This window comes from Lepisosteus oculatus, chromosome 6, assembly GCF_040954835.1.
Source record: "Lepisosteus oculatus isolate fLepOcu1 chromosome 6, fLepOcu1.hap2, whole genome shotgun sequence".
Taxonomy (NCBI): domain Eukaryota; kingdom Metazoa; phylum Chordata; class Actinopteri; order Semionotiformes; family Lepisosteidae; genus Lepisosteus; species Lepisosteus oculatus.
The window spans coordinates 57,869,330-57,894,952 of record NC_090701.1 but is presented as its reverse complement, the minus strand read 5'-3'; the positions used below and the strand labels follow the sequence as shown (position 1 = coordinate 57,894,952).

Below are 25,623 nucleotides of genomic sequence, written 5' to 3'. Positions count from 1 at the left end.
CGTGCTGATGCCACCAGGAAAGAAACAAAATGTGCCCTCAAAAAGTCATAGGTAGGAGTTTCTTTTCCCCCTAATTACGACTTCTTTTCTGCACAAGGGAGCTGCTGTAAAGTATGACATTAGTAACACATTCAATGCGGTGAATGATACAGTAGCTCATCACATCGCTTTACGCTGTCACGGAACTGTAGATAAATGTCCTTCACCAGACAACTAAGGACGTCAAACTTTTAGTTTTGTACCTGCCCGGTGTCTCCCATCTCCTCACGTCCTCTCAGAAAGAAACGCTCTAATAACGAAACAATGCCAATGACGACAAGCCAAGCCCGTGAATAATACACGGCAGCCGGCATGCTCAGTGTTTCAGGCTACCCACGCAGCCGGACCGAGAGCGGGGCAGCGCCTCGGTGTCCTGGCCGAGCCTGTGGCACCTGCCTGGTCCCCACCGTGCGGCGCGTCAGGGCGCCGGAGCCAAGTCGGCGGCGCAGCTGAGACGTCGGGATGCTGCTGTGAGCGGCACTGCAGTGCCTGCCTGGCTGCGGGGGTCACGGTTATCTCCTCCAGCGCCTGCAACGACACGAGCAGAGCTCGGGGCTGGCTTCCCAGCCGAAAACAGCCGGGAAGTCTGCAGGGCGAGACCCACCCTAGCCTGGTCGCTGGTCGTGCATTAATCTCAGATGATTGTCGAATGAGATCTCTGCAGCATGTCCTTCAAGGTAAACTGCGGTTTTCACGGTTTTTATCTTTTAAATTATGGATGGTGTAAATCATGTATAGACACATTATACTGTATGTGTGTACTGTATGTGCGTCGTTATAATTACAGTAATTAACAACATGTTTACACTCCGTGCGCCTAACTTTGTGGACCCAGACACTTCTTATTTCGTTCGTTTTGGGATGCTGATGTGTATTTTTAACTGCCGCTGGATCACTGCGCAGTAAACTCCTTCCTGTTAATGGGATCTGCCCGCTGCCCTTCAGTGCTTGCACGGAGCCACGCGTGAATCGTGCCGGGATGCCCTTAAAGCCGAAGGTTAGGTATTTGTGAAATAAACGGATTTTGAAGTGGGGCTTAGTTTTATGTGCTCATTTCGCAGAGAGATATTGTAACCGCCTGGTGTGACCACGATAAACTCAGGAGGTTACTTTGCAGATTAATGCCTGACGTCATGTAAAAAAAGCGCAAGACCAGGGAAAGAAAAAAGAATAGTCGCGTACTGTATAGTCGCATAGGAAATTATGTTACATTATATTACCAAAGTACGTGAACGTATCTTTCACGACTAATCATGTAAAGATGTCAATCAGCACTTACAAATACGATGTCAGTATTATTCTAACATTATGAATTGTTTAATAAAAAGATGTGGTGAAATAGGCTCTTTTCTCAGTTCCATAACATACAGTACGGGAGCTGAAGATGTCAGACCGTCTGATTGAAAGGAAGCTGTAAAATACATTATAGACAATCATTAGTTTAAATAGACATGTTTCAAGGCAATAAGATTCAGGCAATCATCTGACAGTCAAAACAGTTTCTAGGATATATAAATCCATGTGTTTACCTACAGTATCTGTGGTTGTTTTGCCCCGTTGATAACTATAAACCTAAAAACGCTACAGAGAAGCTAGAACAATAATCTAGCTTCAGCCTGTATTCCCTTTCTAGTGTTCTTTCAATGTCCTGCTGTTGTACTGTGGCCTGTTCTACAGCTTGGAGTACAGCATGGAAAGGTGGTACAATTGACCTGGACTGATTAAGATTAAGCTCATACCTTCTTGTAATTAGACAAGAAGTCAGGATTGCTCTTGCGAATATTTACGTCCAGTGCTTCATAACAATTGTCTGTAGCTGTTCGACACCAATCGTTTATTTGCGTCGCAGACTTATTTAAACAAAAGCTTAGTCTTTCAGTTACACTAGATGCAATTTTTAATCAACAAATCTCAAATCACTTACAAGGGAAAATAACCTTTTTAGTTAAATCCGCACAGTGGGGCTAACAATTTAAAACCAGTTCTCAACTGCCCCGTACTTAAAAAAATGTAAAGATGTGCTATTCATTCCAGGATCTTTGGCTCAGTTTGCATTTGCAGTAGAAGATTCCAATGAATGCATATGAAAGTTATATAAGAGCCTCTCAAATAATAATTTAGTAGGTACAGCACTACCACCATTACTGTGCTTGTTCGTGAGTACACAGGCCTGCCCTGGGTGAAGCTGAGTGTCCGTGTGAGCATGACTAGGCGTGTGTCCCCGATTTCTGCTGTGTCAGATCTGACGTGCTGCTGCCACGGCGATTCTTGCTGAACAGATCTGGAGACTGTGTGGAGCTGCCAGACTGCATGTACCACGGCCTTAATATCATTTTGCAGTGGACAAACGTATGTCTTACAATGGAAATTCTTCGTCCCTTAGCTATTGAAAAGCCCTTTTATGTATTTCTTGATAGCCCTGTTTACAACATCCATTTACAGGTATGTGCAGCATAGACATTTTTGTGTTTTGCCAAGAGAGTTAAAGCAGCCAAACTCCCACATCCAGTAAACTGCGGCAGCTTCTTGACTAGATTGGTGCAGGTTAAGAATTGATTTGTTTTTTACCTCTACTAAACTGTATATCCCTTTGTTGACTTGGTTCTTCTCCGTGTTTCCTTGTTTTGTTTTGTTATTGTCTTGGTCATGAAGTAAGGGGCTTGTATTCTCACCTGGTGTGTGCGTGCTCTTATTCACTTGCTGTCTTTGTTTCTCCTGTGTCTGGGCAGAAGGAAACGCCGCTTGCCAATGCTGTGTTTTGGGCAGCGAGGAAGGGGAACCTGGCTCTCCTGCAGCTGCTGCTGAACAGTGGTCGAGTAGATGTGGACTGCAGAGACAGTGTATGGGTGTGCATGAACCTGAACTACGCCTTCTGTCCACACACTGCCCACCCACTGTCCACACCCTGCCCACACACTGTCCACACACTGCCTGACCCCACTGTCCACACACTGTCTACACCCTGCCTGACTCCTCACTGTCCACACCCTGCCCACCCACTGCCCACAGCCTGCCTAGCCCCTCTATCCACACATTGCCCACCCCTCTGTCCACACCCTGCCTGACCTTCACTGTCCACACACTGCCTGACCCCTCTGTCCACACCCTGCCCACACACTGTTCACACACTGCCCACCCCTCACTGTCCACACCCTGCCCACCCACTGCCCACAGCCTGCCTGACCCCTCTGTCCACACATTGCCCACCCCTCTGTCCACACCCTGCCTGACCTTCACTGTCCACACACTGCCTGACCCCTCTGTCCACACCCTGCCCACACACTGTCCACACACTGCCCACCCCTCACTGTCCACACACTGCCCAGCCCTCTGTCCACACACTGCCTGACCCTGCTGTCCACACCCTGCCTGACCCTACTTTCCACATAATGCCTGACCTCCCTGTCCACACACTGCCTGACCCCCCTGTCCACATCCTGCCTGACCCCAGTGTCCACACCCTGCCTGACCCAACTGCCCACACACTGCCTGACCCCGCTGTCCAGACACTGCCTGCTGGAACACACAGCTGTTCCTAATCACCATCATTACAGAAATTAGCCCTGTACATCAGACTCAAACCCCTCCCTTCACATTCATCTCCTGCATCCCTCCTCCATCCCATCTCCACCCTGCAGCTCTGAATGGGGTTCGAGTCGCATCGCCCTGTGGCCAGCAGGCTGCTCGTCGACCAAGCTAGCTAGCGCAGCATTTCACCCTTCTGAAGAAGCACACCAGCTGACTGCACCATTAATCAGACGCAGGCTTCCGCTGTGCATGTGCTGCTGTAACAGTGCGGGAGCAGGAGGAGCCGCGGCGAACGCCGGTTACTGTCAACGCCCCGTCTGAGGGGGTGGAGGCACTGACGTGAGGCTAGCAGAAACCCCAAAAAAAAAAGAAATAAAGAAACAGAATAAGAAACACTACTTTGCACAGCGGAATCATCCCTATTCAGTGGGGTCCACACTGGAAGAAAAGGAGGGCGAGGTGGAAAAAAAAAAGAAGAAAAAACATGGCCTCAACACTCTCGTCACAATCCCCTTCCGGGGTTGTCGGTGGAAGGTTGTCCCCTTGCGGGGGTCTGCTCGTCCATCCAGGAGGAGCTCCATGTGTCTAAAAGGGCCCCTCAGCTGCGGCTCGTCCTTAATCAGCCAGGACAGCTGGGGTTACTAAGGCAACGCATCACCCTTAATCTAGGGCTCTGCCTCCACACTGAACAAGCCCCCATGTTATGCCACAGCGCCAATACATATCTAGAATAAAATGAACTGGTTGTTATTTTTTATGTGTTCTGTTACAATGATTGTTAAATCATTAGTGTAGAGGGGCCGCCTTTTCCTCTTGGCTACAGCCTGTCACTTTCAGGTGGGAGCTGCACTGCAGGGGTAGATGAAATGTGTCCCCTATAATAATAATAATAGTGCTCTTCCTTTGCTCCTTCTAGCCCTCACATCACTCTTCAGTAGATTTGCCCACGATATGGGTAATATACGTATCTGTATCTTTATTACTGCATGGATTCTTGGTTTAAACAGAGTTCCTTTGGCTTGATGAGATTGGATAAAATTAAATATCATTTGAGCTGGATTTGAAATCCTCTCCAGTGCTTCTATACAGCGCATTTTGGGCAACCAGGGGATGTGTATGCAGGACAGTTGAAAGAAGCTGTAAGAACACAGGCATTTGCATCTGAAATAGAGCACGTGGAGAATGGCAGGAAGAAGCTGCAGTGTGGGAGAGAGTGTGAAGGGCGGACTGCAGTAAATTAGCGTTGTATGCAGCACGTGGAGAAACCGGCGAGGCTGTGTTGTGGAGGTGTTCGCACTTCTTTCGCATCACTGAGAGTTTTCCTCAGAGAGCCGGAGCTGCTGCGCACCGCTGATTGGAGTGTGTTCTGCGTTCTGTGTTCAGCTAGGAACGACGGCCCTGATGGTGGCGTCCTACAGCGGTCACTACGAGAGCGTCAGGGAGCTGATCATGCAGGGCGCAGACATCAACCTGCAGAGAGAGGTAACATGTGAGCCCGGCGAGGGGCTATAGGCTGTCTCGACTTCCGCGCCACCTTTTATTCTTAAACTCTAGACCAGAGGTGGCCGAACCGCAGTACTTGTAGATTGAGAACTGTGCTAGAGCTGGAACTTGATCGAATTTGTTTTCCGATGGCAGAGACCATGATCATTTTGACAAGGATAGCAGCGCTAAAGAGCAAAAAGGTTATTTTATTTTTATGCACGTTAGGTTTAAAATTAAGCCCGACCTAAAACTAATGCTAAGAAGCATCATATTTGAATTCACTGAACTTTGCTCACAAAAACAGGGTCATCCATTGCATTAGAAAGGTAAAGCTACTGTTCTTAAAATGTGCTCTTATTTCTAGAACAAAAACCCCTATTATTACTTTTAATCCAAAGTGCATCCCCAAAGGTAGTTGTGAGGTTAACTGATAACTTCAGTTATAAGGGCCACAGCAGTTACAGCAGTGATTCAAATCATGTTACATGTTACAAATCATGCACCTCTGAAGGGAATATCCCAAAGACGATGTGCTTGCGCATGTGGAACAGAAGCTGGTGTTGTTGAGGGAGATTTTGTTGCTGTTTATCTAACATCAAGTCACAACCACAGATAATCGGTAGCATCTTCTCTGGTATCGCTGAAGTTCAGTGTTGCTGAAAGATTAGGAGCTGTGGATTACACAGCAGTGAGATTAGCTAAACCTCCAGTGACTGTGTCCTGCCAGGACTTCGGTAGATTTTCCTTCTGTGTGCTCCTTGCTTCTGTAAACACTGCCCGCCTGCAAAGGATGTGTATTCATTATGCTAACCATAATTACAGGTAGAACACCACTCATAATCTCAACTTGTTTGCATGCTAGCAGCAACCAAGACAATTCGGGTTAGACTCAGGCAGTTCAGAGCCTGAGTCAACATTGTCTGTGTTTGATGAGTCTCACTTTCTTGAAACCCAGATCACTCTTCAAAGGCTGTTAGGTGGTCCAGTGATTAAGGTGGTTCCCACCCCCTGGTCTTTAGCAGTTACTTCAAATTATAGTTTGTGCTCAACACTTATTACAGAGGGTGAGTATCCAGTTTTGTCTGGCTAATTATATTGCTTTTATTATCTGGCTACTTTAAAATACGTGCTGTGTAAGTTCTTTTTAAATCTGAAAGATAGAAATGCATTTGAAACCTTGAATGCAGACAGCAATAATTTTAATAGATCACAGACAGTGGGCAGAAACATTAAACATTATGCATTATAGATGAGAGGCCTCTCTGTAGAAGAGTTACTTTTGAAAAGGTATTGCCTAAGAGACCAAATACTGGCTAATGGCTTTGTGAGTATTATCTGTATCCATCACTTTACTATTAGCAGCAAAATGTTTTAAAAGGAATCTTTGTTTATTTGAATTCTTCATAGGTTCAGTGGTAAATAGGTACGATGTGGCTCTCTGGATACTCTTTAATTTATGTAACAGAGCTCTTATTATAAATCATAATAGTAACGCAAAAGTGTTGGCTTTTTGGATCAATGGTTTTCATGCTGCATGTTGTTTTCACAGCTAATGGAATGGTATCGTTAACAGCAGGAAAAATAAATCCTACTTGCAGTACCTCTAGCTGGAGATAGTCTAATGTACTGTACATGGTCAGGACACAGTTAATTACGAAAAGTTTAGGGTTGTCTATAACTGAGAAAGAACTGTTTCAAATAGATAAAACGGTATGTTCTATGGCAACTGTCCATTGAATTTCCTCTCCTTTAATGGGTATAACTGAGTTTGTTACAATGAATATGAGTTGAAAATATACAGTATACTGGGCAGAAAGAAACATGGAACTGCAACAAGTTCAGGAAGTTTGTATCATGACAGGTGTTAGTGTATGTCCCCTTCCTCTGTTGGAAGCAGCATAGATTCCTCTTGTAGAGCCTGCAGGTGATTGTTCACTGGGCTCTGAGCCATGAATTCCACACCTCCTCCCAACTCATCCCGGCTGGTGAATAACGTATCCATGGCACAACTGTTCCATGCTCACCGCCCGGGAGAGCTCTCACGCCACCAGCGAGGGTGTGTGCGATCCCGCTGGAATGGTGTCATGTCAGGATGAGCCCACAGGAAGCACAGCAGATGAGTTTCCAGGGCTTGACCCATGTAGCACTGTGTAGTCGGGCTGCCAGCAATCTCTACATGTGGAGCTCTGCAGCAGCAGGACACTCCTGCCCAGATCATCACTCACTGACATCCACTGTGGTGATCGTCACAAGACCTCGATTTGTAACTGAAGACGATTGGGCTCCATTGCTTGCAAGACCGCCTAGGGTGTGGCTTCAACACATCAAAGGCACAAATACGTTGTTCTCCCGATAAGTGGTTCATACTTATTCCTTTCTGCATTTTGTGCTCTTGGTTTTCACCAGGCTGGGTATTCAACAGATTGTATATCAGCTCAACACCTGAGCCCAGTCACCTCCGTGACTAATGAGACAATTTCGTGCTTATGAAAATCACCCATGGTCAATCATGAAAGATCAGTTTATCAAAATGAGAGCACAAACATTTAATCAATATTCAGAATACGTACCCATAATATATGCATAAATAAAGTGAAAAGTGCCTTAAGATGTTCAGTATATATACACACCGTACTTAAAAACTTTGGCTCAAAGATGGTAAATATAATTTAATAAACTACAACTGGTAGGAATCATGTTTAAGAAATTTTTTTTTTTTTGGAAAGTAGTAAAGACACTTTCTTCCAATTTGCAAATGCAGAGATTCTTGCCGAGAGATTACACAAAGGGTGGTGGGAGTGTGTAACAAGCTACCCAGCCATGAGGGTAAAGCCAGTACCCAGGGTTCTTCCAAATGGCCTCCTCTCATTTTTAACCTTTCAAATGAATGTGCAGTACAAATGCCATTTTGATTCCCACTTTTATTACAGAAATGCCAAGAAGAAAAACAAACCAAATTCAAGATCTGGTGTTTTCTGAGTTCTTCTGTGAGAATAAACACAGCCTGGGTGCTGAATGTGTCCTTCATGTCCATTCTGTTCTGCAGACAGGGTCCACTGCGCTGTTCTTCGCTGCACAGCAGGGGCACAATGACATTGTGAAGCTTCTCTTTGAGTTTGGAGCCTCCACCGAATTTCAGACCAAGGTTTGAACGCCATCTGCCTAGAATTACACCATCACATACACCGTATAACTGTGTCATGACTTGCTAAGAGGAAAATATATATTACTCCTAAAAGATACGAACAGCTTCTGTAGTGGACATTTAGTCATTCTTAATAACAAGTTGATGGACCTGAAACAACTGTTTTAATGAGTCTGTTTTCCATTAACAAAATTAATCAGTAATGCTTGTGTTCTAGTGTGACAGCATGACTAATATTTGATTTGAATATTTCAATATAGTACATTTTTATTTTCTTGTAATACTAAAATACATCTTATTCAATATGAATTGTTACGATACAGTGCTCACAGTGCGGTTCATATCTACCCTAATGCCTTCTTGTCATTAAGTTTTGGAACAATGTATTAGATAACATATGATCTTTACTTGTAGTATTCCAATTACCCAAGCTGTTTATTTATGTGGTGATCTTTAATTTACCAGTTCATCCTTCAACTCTTCTCAGCTTCTACTTCTGTCAGTCACAAAGGGGAAAGAACATGATCTTACTGAATTGGAAGCACAGGCCAAACACGCCCGTTAGCCAACAGCCAACAGCTTCACCTAACAACTGAACACACATCTCTTGAAAGACCTGCTGCATCTTTGCAGGATAGGAGGAATGGATTTCAGAGTATCTGGAACAAGTTTCAGAGTATCTGGAATGGGTTTCAGAGTATCTGGAATGCCTTGTATCTTTTCTACAATTATTTTGAGTGTTGATGTCTCAGATTTCATTTTCTCCAGCACAGACCATGTAGGTGAAATTATGTTTCAAATGTGTTATATCTGGAATTATCTTCCCCTCATACAAACCGTAACTGTTGGTGACAGGTACAGTTATTAATTTTTGTGCTTAATATTTTTCCTCTTTATGTCACATGTATCATATGTGCATGTACATATATGCTGAAAATAAAAAGCTCTTATATAAAAGGCTTGACTAATTCGGTGATATGCTTACAGGACGGAGGCACTGCCTTATCAGCAGCCTGTCAATATGGTCACACAAGCGTGGTAGAATCCCTGCTAAAACACGGCGCTAATGTCCATGACCAGCTAAACGTGAGTCCCACTACTGTCTGTAATTTTGGAAGTAGGATTTCCTCTGTGCCATACGAGGACACATCCTCTCCCAGGCCTAACAGCTAGTGGTGCTTCAGTTCATTAAAAACAGGCATTGGAAATGTTTCCAGAAAGATGCAGTTTGTTTACGTGTTAATCAAGTCACTCCTTTGACTAGGCAGAGGAGGACAGAGAAAGGAAAGTGTTGTATTAGCCTTCCTAACTGCAAGGGTGCTGTCTTTAGCCAATTTTAATTGTCACCACTAGAGGGGGCACAAAACGGTGAGTCTACCAAAAATACCAGTATCCTGCTCTGAACTTAATAATAATAATTGCTTACACTTATATAGCACTTTTCTGGACACTCCACTCAAAGCGCTTTACAGGTAATGGGGACTCCCCTCCACCACCACCAGTGTGCAGCCCCACCTGGATGATGCGCCAGTACGCTCCCCACACACCAGCTCTCAGTGGGGAGGAGAGCAGAGTGATGAAGCCAGTTCAGAGATGGGGATTATTAGGAGGCCAAAGAGAAATTTGGCCAGGACACCCCTACACTTTTCGAGAAATGCTTTGGAGTTTTTAATGGTCACAGAGAGTCAGGACCTCAGTTTTACATCTCATGCGATATAAGGGGCCTTTTTACAGTACAGTGTCCCCATCACTATACTGGGGCATTAGGACCCACACAGACCACAGGGTGAGCGCCCCCTATTGGCCCCACTAAACCTCTTCCAGCAGCAGCCTCAGCTTTCCCAGGAGGTCTACCATCCAGGTACTGGCCAGGCTCACACTGATGAGCTTCAGTGGGCTGCCAGCTGTGAGTTGCAGGGTGATATAGCTGATGATATGGCCAACTTCTCTAATGAAAGAATATTTACCATTATATAAAAGAGGTTGACGTTGTATTTCGGTATTGGTTTACCAGGATGGAGCCACTCCCCTCTTCCTTGCTGCCCAAGAAGGGCACGTCACTGTCATCCGTCAGCTCCTTTCTTCTGGAGCCAAGGTCAACCAGCCGCGAGAGGTAAGAACATCTCCAGAATTAAAACACTGCTTCTGATAGAAATAATAGTGTACTACATGCCTTCCTACACTCCTTTTAAGGTAACAGTACCATTTGTTCTGCTGCAGAGTATGCAGGACTGTCACAGACTGCAGAATATTTTTAAAATTATACTTGCTTACTTTAAGGCCTTATCTTATACTATGCTTTCACAAATAAAGGGGCAAGTTGGGTTATAAAGGAACAGGTGAAGGTTTATTTTGGCTTTTTGGCTGTGGGGCCTTCTTCAGGTGTCTGGAACAGTGCCCCTGTTCTCTCAGTGTCCAGATAGTGTCCCTGTTCTCTCATTGCCCAGACAGTGTCCCTGTTCTCTGAGTGCCAGTGCCCCTGTTCTCCCAGTGCCCGGGCAGTGTCCCTGTTCTCTCACTGCCTAGACAGTGCTCAGTCCCTGTTCTCTTAGTGCCCAGTCCCTGTTCTCTCAGTGCCCAGTGCTCCTGTTCTCTCAGTGCCCAGTGCTCCTGTTCTTTCAGTGCCCAGTGCCCCTGTTCTCTCAGTGTTCAGATGGTACTCCTGTTCTCTCAGTGCTCAGTGCTCCTGTTCTCTCAGTGCCCAGTGCTCCTGTTCTCTCAGTGCCCAGTGCCCCTGTTCTCTCAGTGCCCAGTCCCTGTTCTCTCAGTGCCCGGACAGTCCCAGGTCCCTGTTCCTAACCTTGTCTCTCCTGCAGGATGGAACGGCTCCACTCTGGATGGCAGCGCAGATGGGACACAGCGAAGTGGTGAAGGTCCTGCTGTTGCGAGGAGCAGATCGGGACGCAGACAGGAAAGTACGCCTCTCCGTTGGCGCAGTGGGAGAGTGTTTCTCGAGACTCTTTGTGCCGTGGATCAGTCTTATAGAAGGAGGGTTATCTGTTCATTTCCTTTGAGATCTTCTCTGGTGTTCTTAATTACTGTACATTGGATTTACCACTCATTTATCTCAGATGCACTTTCCAAACCACTGTCAAAATGCTGTTTTATGTTATTTTAGGTTACATATACCTGCAGTATACAGTATGTTCTACAAACCATTACACAGTAACTGTTTTCTATGTGCTTTAAAGGATGGATCCACAGCTCTATTTAAGGCGGCTTACAAAGGGTATAATGATGTCATTGAGGAACTTCTCAAATTCTCCCCCTCTCTCCGCCTTCTGAAGGTGAGGCGCAGGACGATACTGTATTCCGTTTTCCTGTTTCTTCTCTTCCCTGGGAACAATAGGCATGTGTGGGCTGACTGACCCTGAGTGTTGACTTCGGCTCCTCTGGGTGTAGTGTTTGAAAGTGTGGGAGAGGACAGATCCCGCTCTCTGTGCAGTCCTGGGGTTCTGCGACTTCCTGGTACCACACTTTGTGTGATTTTTCACGTTCTTATATTTCCGACTAGTCAGTTCATTTTGAAACTTTGATTTTTACAAACAATAATTACTTAAGACACATACAGTGCAGCCTTCTTATGGTGTCCAATTTTGACAAATTAAGAAATAATGACAAAATATTGCCAAAATAAATATTTACGTTAAGAATTTAATCAAACTCTGAATACTCAATCTGAAGACTTGAAGGAATAAGATAAGTTACTGTAATTGTCAGCAGAAACTAAAAGGAAAAAACTGAAAATGTGGATTGCATAATTATTCAGACCCTCAAATAATGACCCGTCAGTAATTGATGGAAACACCTTGGGCAGCAGGTACAGCCACAAGTCTTTTTAGGAAAATCTCTACCAATGTTGCAAACCAGTGTAGATCAATTTTTAGCCATTCTTCTTGGCTGAATTGCTCAAGCTTTCAGATTACTTTGGGATCCCCCATGGGCAGCAGTGTTCAAGACTTCCCATCAGTTCTCGGTAGGATTCAAGTCAGGACTTTGACTTGACTGGGCCACTCAAGGACTGTACAAGTTGCATTTGGCCTCACACTGGGCACCCATAACCAGTTTCCTCTTTGCCTGGCTTCTCACTCAATAGGAACAGCCTCATCTAGGCAGTGTCTGGGTGCAAACGACTTTAAAACCTACACAATCATGGCTTTTCCATTTTTTACTCATCATCTGATTATTTTTTATTTTTTACTTTGAATACATCAGGTAGGTTGTCTATATAATATCAATTGCTACTTCAAAGAGTCACGACAGCAAGCGTCAAAGTAACAAAAGGTGAGAACTGTGAAGGTTCTGAATGCTTATGTGAGGCACTGTAAATATTTTAAATATATGAATGATAGTTATTTTGTTTGTAATTTCCGTATTTCCTGCTGATATAGTTTGTACTACAGTACAAGAGGCTGGGGTGTGTTTATTGGGTTGACATGGGGTAACATTCTTTAAGTTACCCCATGTCAACACCCACAACTGAGTGTGTGCCCATGTCTCCAGAACCGTGTAGTGTTTTGCTATATTTCTTTTTCATCACCAGAATGGATCAACAGCCCTCCATGCAGCTGTAATGGGAGGAAATGTAAGAACTGTGGTGCTATTGCTCGGTGCTAATGCAGACCCTTCACTACAAAATAAGGTATACAGAAATGTCCTGGTCTTTTCACCCTCATGTACATCTATTTGTGTCACAAAAATAGATTCACACGTGAAGCATGCGCAGTGCATCCTTCGCTAGTAAAGAAGAAATTGCACACTTGTGAGAAATAACATTGCTGATTTGCAAAAGACACCGGTAAGAACACAATCCTGTGATTTAAAAAACGGAAAACCACTTTGTGCTTTGCACAGAGCTCCTAAACTTTCACGTCAAACTTTATATGAACGTTCATTTAAATTATCTGTTCGCAACTATAAAAGCTTCAGTGTAACGCTGACAAATTTATAAATATTCCCTTTCGACTGGTAGGTAGATATTACTGTCCTTTCGCAGCACAAGTGAAAGCATATACAGGCTGATACACAGGCACATGCAGACAAATGTACAGTATGAATGTATATCTTTCAATTCAATTCAAAATACGTTATTGATCAGCAGAGGGGCAAGCAGTGCAACATGCAGCACAAGACAAAAACAAAGACAAAAAACACAAAAAACACGGCTAAGAAAAAGGTAGTTTTCCGAACTCCTACATCAGAAAGACCACCGAAACTCAAATTATTCTGCAGTTAGGATCACAGCTTTCCCCTTCTCTCAACAGCAGACTAATTTTCTTCTCAATTCTCTCCATTCATTGGAAGTTTCATTTCACACCTCTCTACACCCATTCTGACTTCACACCTCCTTATTGGCCTCTCTTTCTGTCCCCTGCTCCTGCCCCTCACTCCTCCTCTCTCCCAGCCTTTGTTCTCCCGCTACATTACCTTTGCCTCCTGCCTTGTCTCTCTCACACCTGAAGAAGGCTCCACGGCCGAAACGTTGTGTTCTCTTTCTTCTTTTTTTTCAGCATGGAATAAACCTATTACTTGTTCCTAAGAAAAAGGTATACATACTGTAGATATAACTGCAAACAGACCACAGAAGTGACTGAAAGTAACAGTGTGTAGGTATTAAAGTACTTGCACATGTGGGAGGGACTCTCTCCAATAGACGTCATGTTGATGGACCTCTTTACCATTATTGTTTGCAAGCCTGACGGACTCTGGAATGAAGCTAAATTCCATTTTATTTGTCCTACGCTGTGGACAGAGAAAACATCTTCCTGAAGTAAAAGTTCAAAAGGCAGATGAAGGATGTTAGATGACTCTTCAGTGACGGCACAGGCCTGCCTCGGAATCTGCTAATCACTGGAATTTAGAGTGGAAAGCATTTTCCTTTGTTCTCATCAACTGAAACCTGCCTGTTACTATAAATATTATTTTTAAGTCACTTAAGTCTGGAAGAACAAAAGCTTTGCCATGAATGTATATACAGGGAAGACACAAAACAAAGTGATTACTCAAATCATGTGCTTTCAATTTCATGCACTGCCTAGTGTAATTGCTGGTATCTTTTCTAAATAAGAATTTGCTCTTCTGTTCTGTGTGTTTTAGAATAATGAGCTGCCCGCTGACCTCACAAAAAACGAGCGCATTCTGAGGTTGTTACGGACAAAAGTCCCACACAGACCCAGCTGATGACGCTTGGCCTTGACCAGGGACTTTGGAAGAAAAGGAACGCTGAAGTCCTGTCATTGAAAGTCTCTTAAACACGCAAAAGCAAGGATCACGCAAAGGGCGATGTCAGTCATCAGATTTTGGTGCTTGCTTTCAGAACAGCTTAAGGAAGCTTGTATTAATAGCCATAACATTAAAAGCCAAGGAAAGAGATGTGAAACATGTGGAATGAGATGAGAAACATCAGCTTTCTGCAAGTCGGGATTTCTGCACACCCCTTTCCAGAGGAGATGCTATCTACAGTATGCTACACAAATCTCAAAAACCTTTTCCCCTGGTGCTGTATATTCAGAAATATTTTGCAAACTCAAGTGCATTGTTTGTAATAAAAGTATTCAACTGTATGTTTGTGGAGTAAAATACTTTAAAAAAATGACCAAAGATATTTCAAAGAGCTGTGATTATAAAGATGTTTGATACACTTGGTAAACGGCTAAGGGCATCTGTTTACGTGCCATTTGGAAACGTGGGAAACATATGGCACCGAGCTGTGGTAAGGAGTGTATAGCTTAAGATACGATATTTACAAATTAGTTCAGAAACATTGAAATGGTGCTCTGGAAATGGAGAGGACCGTGCTGTGGTGAGTTAACCAGTTCTTGGTCAAACTCAATATAGGCTTTGATTGACTGTCATGCTGGAGTGTCGGATGTCCAGATAAGCTTGAGGACAGGACAGGACCAGGGCTTTGTCCAGAAGGTGCTGGCCATTGCCTGGTACTACTTGGGTGGATGGAGTTTGTGATTTCCCTGATCCCCCCAGGGGCCCTGGTGCCCGGAGGCGCAAAATAACCACGCAAGCTCTCGCCCTGTTTCAGAGGGGCCATGCGTTCTCTCCTTGTACAGGCCAACTATAACACTCATGAACATGTGCAAAAACCTCAGCTTCCTGGGTTTTCCTACTGCCATTCCGACGTGTGGCAAGTCAGTGTCCTCTTTTTGTGGGTCACCCGCACTAGTTGCTTCTCCCTTGCAATTTGGCCACGAGCGCTACATGCATGGAGCCGACTTTGAATGCCTGTTCTTTACCACTCATCTCACACACGTGGCGGCAGGTTATCCACTATCTGACAGGCCTGCCACAAGCCTTGAATTTCTCAACAATGGGCACTACTGTGGAAAGTGGTGGGTATGGCTTTTTTGGTGGACTCTTTTATAGTCACCCCGCCAACTTTTGGAGCTAAGAGAGCATTTGCCTGCAGGCTTTGGGGAGCTTAACCCTGACAACACATGGTACTACTGTACATGAATGTCAGCTGTGTGTTACCGCCTTCTATTCCCCAGGGAAACAGGAAACCTTCAGAAGCTTCTATTTAGTTCCGGGTTTCGTTGCAGTCCCAAATATTTATTTTACATTTGATTTCTGCACTCATAGAAAAGTACTGCTAAAAAAATGCTGTGTGAAATAGAATAGTTTATGCAATTACAAATGCTCGTGAAAATATGAGCTTCCAAACGTCTTGAAACGTTAACCTTGGGAAACAAAATGTACTGTGCTTTGACTGATGTTACTAAAGATGATCTGCTTTCAAAAAGCACCATTTACTTCTTCAGCTAGCAGTAGCAGCGGTGTAAGTTACAAACCCCCCACCAGAGGTCAGTATTTTTCTGTATATATGCTTCGCGGGCACTCAGAGATATCGTGTAGTACCGCACTGCAGCCATACATTATGTTGCACATTTATCTGTTTTTTCCATTGTAGACGAGTAAAAGTCATTCCATTGCTGGACATTTTGAATAAACACCCAAACCACCCAAAGAAGGAATTCTACTCTCTGATGCCCTGTATCAGTCCTGTCACAAGGTGTTATTGCACCGTGCAAACCGTAGTATGTACTGCATCACGCAATTGGTTTCCACACACAGCCTTTTCCCTGACAATAATCACAATCAAATTGGAAACTTCCGCAAACACGCATTCCTGAAAAACATGTCCCCTGGAACTCAGACCCGTTTATCCCGGTTCGTCCAGAGTTCGCCTCGCCAGGGACATTCGCGCTGTGATCTCCTAGTGAGGCTAGGTGCTGGCTGGTGGGCCACGCTTTCGGTCAGAGCTGCGGGCCGGATTCACAGACCCCTGACGAGTCTGCGAGATCAGACGGGAGCTTATTAGCCAAGGAGAAAGAAAATCTAGTTTATACGAGGAAATTATTGCGTTTAAACGCAATAGCTTATTTGTCAACAACATTGCGTACGATTTTAATATCTTGCTTTATATATGCAATAATAATGTCCCGTGCAAAGTAGCATTAGCCTTAACAACAGAACAATATCGTTAAGCTCCTCTTGTTGGATAAAAAATAATAATTTAAAGGAATATGCTATTCTTGATGTGAAACTGCATAAACGTGTCCTGTACATGGGTTTTACCGACTCTTTAAACGTTGAACAGAGTACATTTACGATTATTACGAATAAGGCAAATTTGATCGGACTTAAAGTTAAGGTGTATCACCAAATTAAAATACCTGATCAAACTTATTGAGACGACGTTGCAGTGACCAAGGGGGACCGTCTCACGAAACACTTAGCCCCCGTGCCACCGGTGGAGGCAGATTAAACGGCAAATTTGAAAATAAAATATATACATTGATTTTTTAAAAATGACAGAAAAAATATCGAGGATTCTTTTCTCAAGAGTGATGAAAAAGAACGTAGATTTAACCTTCCAACAAGACAAAAAACTAAATGAAATTCAAAATACTTTATTCATCCCCAAGGTGTCAGTGTAAGACAGACGATAAAAAAAGACTTGAAGACAGTCCAGCAGGCAATACTCCTGGGCTAAACACATACAAGACCTCACTCCATAAATTCTCCAATACAAACATAAAGGAATAGCCAACTGAACTACATCCAAGCGACAAGATTAATAAGATAAATTAAGATCACTTTATTGGCCATATACAATTTCTTGCATTAGGAATTTGTCTTTCCACAGACCCCAGCTTGCTCTCCATGAGACACGCAGACAGGGAGAGAAGCTTGGGGTCAGAGCATAGGGTCAGCCATTTATACGGCACCCCTGGAGCAGTTAAATAATTTGTTTGTTGTCATAACGGATAAATTACTATATTGCCCAAACAATAACAATTAGCCCAAAAATAACTTTAACAAGACAGAGAGTATTAAGAAAATGATAAGAAAAAGAATGCTTTGTCCATATGATTTATAACTTTGATCGAGGTTTTCCCTTTGAAAAAAAGGTAGAAAAATCTACCTTTTTCTCAGGTGGAGCTGCACATTGGTGGTGGTGAAGGGGATCCCCATTACCTGTAAAGCGCTTTGAGTGGAGTGTCCAGAAAAGCGCTATATAAGTGTAAGCAATTATTATTAATAATGTGTAGTTCACTCTCCTACGTTCACCCGACGAACCACTTTTCATGACGTCACCCCTCCTCGTAGCCCCACCCGGGCGGCGAGGGACGGCACACTCCAACCGCGGCTGTGACGCTGTACGCCACGCCACGCCACGCCCCCCGCCCCTCCCATCGCGCCATCCGACGTCATCGCCGCCGGCGTTCACGGCGCGTCATGCTCGTGACCCTGGCGACCAGAGCGGCGGTTGGTAGTCCGCCCCCCCGGAAGGGAGAGGGTAGTCTCCCCTTACCAGCGGCTCCCTGGCACTGTAAGGGAAAATAAACCCTGCAAGCACCCCCTCCCCTGTACACACACATAGCGGCACGGTGAAATTAGAAGGCCAGTGCCCGTGCATCGCCCCCAAGCCCGACTCAGCCGAAAGCACACACCGAAACGCCCAGAAATTCAAGCCCCGGCGGCGTGTGGTTCTCCAGGCTACCAGTCTGCTGTCTTCTGCACACAGCAGGTGCTTCACATTGTTAGCTGCCGGTCATTGGCTACTGGCACGTCCGTCACTCGGCGGCAGAGGCGTCGGCAGCGCTGATGAATAACCTGCCCGGCTCGCCATTGGCCGCCGTCGGGCTGTCCGCTGAGAGGAAGCAGCTCTGGAGTTCTCGGGGGGCGGGTTCGTTAGTTAAGAGCTCTCGGATTTATTTAAAATAAATAAAATACGGGGAAAGTAAGAAAAAAGTTGTCGGCTGCTAAGCACCGCCTGCGTGTCACCGGGGCAGAGAGGAGGGGGGGCGGCGGCGGGGCCGGGCCGGCTGAGTCACCGGGGCAGAGAGGAGGGGCGGCGGGGCCGGGCTCACTCCACGCCAGGAAGCGGATCCGAGGACACGCAGCCGGCCGGTCCCTGCCGAGAGGGTTTCTCCCGAAAAACACATCAAACAGAGCTCGTTTCTGCGAGGCAGTTTCTCTAGCAGGGATGGGCTGGACACAGAGGGGAAACCGAGTGGCCTGGGTGCCTCTCTGCATCATTTTCATAGGGGCATTCTCCCACTGGGTAAGTCCGTCTCGTTGTTTACTCCCCAGTCCGGTCATCGCACAGAGGAAATCATTAATTCGGGTTTGGGGTTTGGGGTTTGGGGGTTGGGGTTGGGGTTGGGGATTCCGCTGTGCATTGCTTTCTGACGATATGCGCTGGATTTTTACCTTCGAAGAAAGGAAACAACTCCCGTCCTGTCTTGTGCGAGGGTCCAAGTCACCGTGTTGACAGTCATCTGCTTGTTGCAAAATGGGAAAAGAGAATAGCTTGCTTGCTCTGTCACATCATGTGAGCGAGTGACTAAACTGGCAACAGCGGAGATGATACTCGCTCAAACTGTCAGAGCCACCTCACGCACACGGTGCCGCTTTCCAGGCGCCGGGAGACGTGTACTGGCGAGCGCCCACACGTCTCAGTGTGGGTCTGAGGTACCGTGTGGCTCACACAACACGACCAGGCTTGAGATCCGATTAGTCCTTGGCTAGGCCACCCTGCTATTACGTATTCATTAATGCTATTTAGTACTAACTCGTATTGTAAGAATAATGAGCCCTAGCCGATTGTTGATCAATTTAAACAGCTCATATGTTCAATTAATGAAAGGGAGTTCTGGTGCTTGTGGGATTCAGTTTTTTTTATTACGTAAATACATTTTATATATTTATTTAATATGGATATATTTTATTGTGTTCCAAGAACGTTGTTTAATGAATTAAACAGCTGCACTGGATGAGGCGAGGGCTAGCTCATGACACATGCCGGATAGAGGCTCTGTTAAAAATGTTGAGTTAACTTGTAGCGGCTCTGGAAACTTGTTGTTAAGGCGGAAACCCATCGCGCTGTGAAATGTGTGCATGTGTGTCGTCGTAAAAGCAGCTGTGGGTATCCTCTACCTCCAAGGCCTTCTGCAAATCCCCTGAAAACTGTGGGGGAAAAAGACATAATTGCTCCTGTCTTGAATTGTTCCGATATCCATTCGTCGTTGTTTGGTAGACTGAATCAGCACGTTGCGTGGTAACCTCCGTGGTAAAGAGGCGTCAAAAATAGTCGAGGCCGTATTTAACACAGTACATTTCAAGAGTAACGGTAATGAAGCTGAGAGATTCAAGACTTTCGCCTGCTTCTTTACAGATAAAATGTACCTCCCTTCGTAACCAATAAGTTCCACAGATAATGTTCTTTAAGATATACTGGTTTTGAATTTAAAATCGAGCCGCCCTCTTCAACGACTCCGTATAAAAAGCACATCTTCCTAACCAAAGTGTGTAGAAACATACGTTTGTGTTGCTGGTGTGATCTGGAAATGCGATATTGGCCTGTGTAATAGTCCTCCTACATCAAACAAGAGTAATGAGTTTTAGAGAGAAATGCTGAAATAATGGTTTTGGCATTTTGAGGACAAAGCTGCTATTACAATAGAAAATACAATGTGGATTGGTTAAATACAATGGACCCTTATTTTTGGAGCGGGGGTACTGGCATAAAAATAATGTTTGTTTTTCTTGCAGGGCCTCAAAGTAGAATGGAGGCTTTGTCTAAAAACATGAAACAGAATAACTGCTGCCTTTGTGTTCTCTTTCTCTAATTATCATTCTAGAGAAGCAAGACTTTTATTATGGAAACAATGCAAAGATGTTCACTGAAGAGAGGAGAGGAAGGGGACTACATTAAAAAAGAATCCTTCCTTCTCACTGTACCCTTACCCTTGCGTGACAGTCACATTTCTAGTCAACAGAAGTATAGACGTGGGCTTTACCGCTGCTCATTTAAAACCAAGGTGAACCTGAAATGCTCTTTTCTCTGCTGAACACCAATATTTGCAGGAAAAGGCACACATGAGTCTTATAAGACTGAAAAAAAACAACTGGTTGGTTTGCTTATTGCTTGAACGACAGCAAGGCTGTTATACACAACTGCAGTGTCATGGAAAATACCCGAAAAATACCTGGACAGAGATGCTAGCTAAACCAACTAATTTGGGGGATTAATTTGAAGAAATGCTAGTGATTTTCAGCAGTACTGAAGTCTGTCATAGGTTATTCCTGTCAGTGAACCGAAACCGTGTAACCCTATATCCCTGAATGCTGCTTAAATAGCAACTACAACAAGACTTCTCCGGAGCCTAGTCGTGTCTAAACATCTGATTTCTTCTGGAGCATTGTGTCTTTTCAGATATTATTAGGATAAGGTTCAGGGTTGTTTATACTGAGGTTCAGAAGAAACATCTTGGTTTTGCGTTTATATTTTTAGAAAAAGAGAAAGTATGCTTTAGACTTTGAGAGTTGCACCAGGACTAAGTCGCTTCATTAATGAGCGAGTTGATTGGGCACCAGTGATGATTTAACCTGTGGAATATTACAGACACATTCCTCACAAGCTGTTAGATTGGGTTTTACACAAGTCTGAAACTTGTACTGTCCTAGAGAAGTATGTTGCAAAATATTTCAGGGTGCCTTCAGGTCACTGCTTTTCACAGTAAACCTCATGTTGATGTCAAGTGCTTATCAACATAATGAATTTACTTAGGCCTGTGTCTAGTGTATCTGCTATCTCAGCAGCTTGAGGTAGCTCATGGCGGAGATGGACAAATCTGTTGAAAAATAAGCAATTTTGGCAATTTGAAGGAGAAGGTGCCTACTGTATATGTATTTTGAATGACCTACAGGTAGTGATAGAAACACCTGGGTATTGAGGGACAACGAGAGGCACCAAGTGCTGTGTATCTGTGCCAAAGATGTTTTAAGCTCTGTGAATTGAGAGACTTGAGTTTTCAGGTGTGGCAGTAAAGTGGTCTTTTTTGCATATCTTGCAGATTCCAATCCACTGTGTGTGTGTAATACAGAATTTTCTGTCAAAAGATCAGACGCGTGTCAAGGAAGAGGCAGCAGAGTTCCGTTAAAAAACAGTGCATCTTCAAATGTGAATGATTTCGATTGACCTGTTATTATTCCCAGTGTTACTAATGACTTTTTTGTTGTGGCTTGTGGCATTCAGAGGATAACTTCTCCATTTTATATGTTAACTTTAATCCTTAGTGAGAGTTCATGTGAAGGAATTCAGTTCCTCTTCCATGTTCATTAAATAATTCAACAGTTTGATGTATTGAAAGTAACTACAGCACACGTGGTAAACCCCCGTCTACTGTATACAGTACATCTTTCAGTATTAGCTAAAATTCTTCACATATATTGTAGTTTTACACCCTACACTTAATTGGCCCTTTAATTGGCGGAGTGGTGGCTCTGTGGCTGGAAGGTTGCCAGTTCAAATCCCACAGCTGGCAGAGGAATCCTACTCCATTGGGCCCCTGAGCAAGGCCCTTCACCCCAACTGCACCAGGGGTGCTGTATAAATCCAGGGGATTTATCCAAGCGCTTCGAGTGGAGTGTCCAGAAAAGCACTATACAAGTGTAAGCAATGAGTATCAGTGGAGTTAACTCCGCTGCACTTCTGTACGGTGTCATGGGATCTCTGTTGACTGAGTTTTGTGACACATCATCACCAGTCAGTAGTTAATTTGGGCTAAGAGATCAATCCACATCCTGAAGCAACAGGACAGGAGCACTGTCTCCCAGGATGCAGAGCCTTGTTTTGGGAACTGAAAGAAATCCAAAGTCCACAGTGCAGACAATGTGGGGGTCTACGGGATGATAATAGTTTGCTGATGTAGGCGTTACCCAAGCCATTCCAGTCCTTGCAGATGAGCAGCAGTGCTTTACATTTATCTTGAAATCCATTGGAATCCAGCGCGAGAAAGCTAAAACGGAGTGATGTGAGTATTCAGACCCATGCAGCTGAACTCCTAAAGTATTGTAACTTGCCTAGAGCATGTGTAGAGACGCCAGCAAGCCCGCAGTGCTTTACTGTACAGTCAAGCCTGGGAGAGAGACTGCAGGCAGTAGCTTTTCTCCAGACTGGGAGAGCCATGTGGGGGCACTGGCTGTGCTTTAAATGTGAAGCAGGCCGCCTTCACGACATCATGAGTCCTTGGAATCGAACATGACACAGAGGTTCCTGACCTGAGTGTCTGGACTGATATCAACGTTATTGATCGTCAAACTAAAGTTTAAACGGGTTTTGTAGGTCATGAGTTAGTCAGCGTAACTTCGGTTTAGTCAGAACTCAAAGGTAAAAAAGAAGGTTGCATCCATTTTTTTTTCATTTAGGCAGAACAACAAGGTAGTGCTTTATTAATAACTGGTTTTGTGCAAACATGAAAACTGCCACGATAACTATAAAGCCTCAGATCCAGTGCTAACATATATGCATATACTGTATACCAAGAAGAGAGCCCTGTGGGATTCCAACTGAGACCAGGTTTGCCACAGAAGAGCAGTGCTCTATTTGAGCACATTGTGTTCTATGAATTATATAAGATTTAAACGGTGACAAAGCACTTCCACTCATACCAGCAACCCTTTGTAATCTCTTCAGCAAGGTGTTCGATCAGCAGTATCAAAGGCATCACTGAGGTCCAGCAGGACAGGAATGGAGGAAACACCAGTGTTTGCTGTCCACAGTTATTCATCAGTAACGCCAACTTGTTTCAGCTCTATGTGTTTGGCTTCTGTGCTACATTAGTCAAGAAAAGGCAATTGGCCTTGTCTAGCATTTAGGATTCAACCTTCAGATCATCAAATAGAAATACTTCTATTTCCAAAAAGTCAAATAGAGTTCCAGCAGGGTGATTTCATCCAACATCTCTTTCTTTCCATATGGATACATTATGATTTAGGGCTTTTTTAGGCTTCCCTCTTCTTGACGTATGTCAATGTATTTACCATTTTAGTTTCACGTAATATAAATCCCAAAACAAAACTGTGGTAGTCCTTGAATTCTGACGGTGTAGAATTCAGTTTTAGCATTCAGTCTGCAGGAAGCCAAATAACTGTTTTGACATACTTGTGATTTAATGGCATTCAAGAGGCTGAACGTGATCTGTCAGCATAAAGGGCAGAATTCATAGGAAGTGCAAGCTGCAAGTGTCATCTGACTCGTCGCATGCTGCACAGATTTACGGACTTCACTTTTCAACCCCTGGTCACCTTTGTCCAAGAATTAATGAGGTCATCATGACTGCAGAGGGGTGTTCTTTTTATCGGCACGACCCAGGAGAACAATTCCCAGTCTGGAAACTGGAGGTTCACCATTGAGGGGAGGTGCAAGGAAACTGAAAGACCCAGAATGATTGTTTTCAAATGCTGCAATACCTCCACAATGCTGGAAATGGATCTGGGGGTGTCACGGGAAAGAAAACAAAACAAATACCCCAGTTAAACAGGAATGTTAAAATAGTTTTTATTTTAAAACGTTAAAGGTCCTAAGAGGGTATCATAAAAAAGCACTTTTTTTCCCAGGGAACCCTGTTTAGTGGCTGAGATCTCTGGTGACCGACCATACTGTGATTTACAGTTTAAAGAGCTTGATTGTCACATGGTAAAAATCTAAAGCAAAAGCACAAGATCCAGAACAGGAGTCTTCAGGGTGTCTCTGGGGTCACTCTAAAGAAAGCAGGTGAAAGATATTATTAGGCCCCTTCACTTCCAAGACTGTAAAAACACCTTTGGCATTGGAGCAGTACATCGCGGAATACTTCAGGGTGGCTTTAGGTCACTGATGTGGTCCGATATATTGACCGATCCTCCTGACCTTCACATGCTCTGATTTTTTTTTATCAGACCCCATATTTGATAGATCGTAAATTTCATCATAACTGTTAGTGCCTCAGTGCTTTAAAGGTGTGGTGAACTTAACGCTCTCAGCGCCGGCCCTTGTTCCGAACATGGTGGCAGGTTAGATCTGCAGGGTAACGATGTGAGCCTAAGCACTGTGCACGGGGACAAGACTGGGGCTCGGACCCATGCGTTTAGTTAGGTTGGTCAGGGAGGTTAACAGGTTTTTCAGGCTTCACGAGCCTGTTTAAAGTTGCGTGCTGTCAAGTTGGTCTTTTCAAGTTGTGCAAGAGTGCAGCTTGATGAAGGCCATTGTGGGTGCATCTTAAACAATACTGATATACTGGCGTTGTTTTAAATTCCTTTGTGTTTGTAAAGTTCAGATTGCAAGTTCTCCTTTAGCTCCCACACGGGGAACAGTCAACCACAAGAACAGCTCATGTTTGCGCTACATGTTTACTTGTGCTTTTGGCTGATTTTCCTATGAGCTTGAGAAATCATTGCACAACAGTCCCCATTGTTCTCACACACAAACAGGTGTCCTTGAAAATCTCTCCAGTAGGGCTGGGAGATATGACCTCACATCAATATCAAGATAAGTTAATACATTTATCTAAATAATGATAAATTAACTATTTTTTTGAAACCCTTGAAATTATATGATTAAGATCATGTTTTAAATATGCAAAACTATTAAAGCTGCACACACCTCATCTTATCTCCATGTCTTACAAATAATTTAAGGACATAATTCATGGAAACACAAACAGAATAACTTTTAATGAACATTTCTTGAAAATTTTAACATATTGCACAATGAAAATTTATTTGAATATATAGAACTTTGAATATTTATCAAATGCATGCTAAATCTAAGTGTCTCGCATCTTATAAATCGGGTATCTCTTGTCAAGGGTTTAAACGAGTCTTTTGAAACCACTATGTTCCACTGTAGCTGTGGACCATGTCCTTCGCTATGTAATATGTAATGGCGTTAATTATCTCATTCCAGCTGCGTGAATCCTTTGCATATTGAGTGGCATTAGTAAATGCTTGTGTTAGAGACAGCTGTTTGGGTGAATCACTTCGGCCACTAGTGCACTTGTCAGTGTCTCTCTTTTTCTGGCCATGCACTCTTCGTATTCCACGACATGGTTGTGTTTCAAGTGATGAAACACATTGCTCGTGCT

The 25,623-nt window shown here is 44.0% G+C and overlaps 2 protein-coding genes across 5 annotated transcripts in view; both read left to right on the top strand.

Annotated features, from left to right (window-relative positions):
- The first annotated feature begins 210 nt into the window (after positions 1–210).
- Positions 211–14,760, top strand: ankrd29 (ankyrin repeat domain 29). 3 transcript variants are annotated; one of them, XM_069191643.1, is made up of 10 exons: positions 212–716; positions 2,769–2,885; positions 4,951–5,049; positions 8,099–8,197; positions 9,185–9,283; positions 10,212–10,310; positions 11,014–11,112; positions 11,389–11,484; positions 12,741–12,839; positions 14,294–14,760. In XM_069191643.1, exons 1-10 carry the CDS (start codon positions 705–707, stop codon positions 14,375–14,377), a joined length of 903 nt encoding a protein of 300 aa, XP_069047744.1. In that variant the 5' UTR covers positions 212–704; the 3' UTR covers positions 14,378–14,760. The 3 variants fall into 3 exon arrangements, with proteins under 3 accessions (XP_069047745.1, XP_069047744.1, XP_006634006.1); XM_006633943.3 differs by having other exon boundaries at positions 214–716; positions 2,769–2,879; XM_069191644.1 differs by lacking the exon at positions 9,185–9,283 and having other exon boundaries at positions 211–716.
- Positions 14,761–18,042: 3,282 nt separating this feature from the next.
- Positions 18,043–25,623, top strand: part of npc1 (Niemann-Pick disease, type C1) — a 30,195-nt gene continuing 22,614 nt past the window's right edge. For both annotated transcript variants that reach the window (XM_015353636.2, XM_015353637.2), the window contains exon 1: positions 18,043–18,779. In XM_015353636.2, coding sequence (XP_015209122.1) covers positions 18,702–18,779 — 78 coding nt within the window. In that variant the 5' untranslated portion in view covers positions 18,043–18,701. The remainder of the gene's footprint in view (positions 18,780–25,623) is intronic.

What these genes read in the sequence shown, in the direction of transcription:
- ankrd29 (XM_069191643.1), top strand. An exon ending in ATGTCCATGACCAGCTAAAC is followed by an intron (nt 9,284 to 10,211) that starts GTGAGTCCCACT and finishes TTGGTTTACCAG; the next exon opens with GATGGAGCCACTCCCCTCTT. An exon ending in ACCCTTCACTACAAAATAAG is followed by an intron (nt 12,840 to 14,293) that starts GTATACAGAAAT and finishes TGTGTGTTTTAG; the next exon opens with AATAATGAGCTGCCCGCTGA.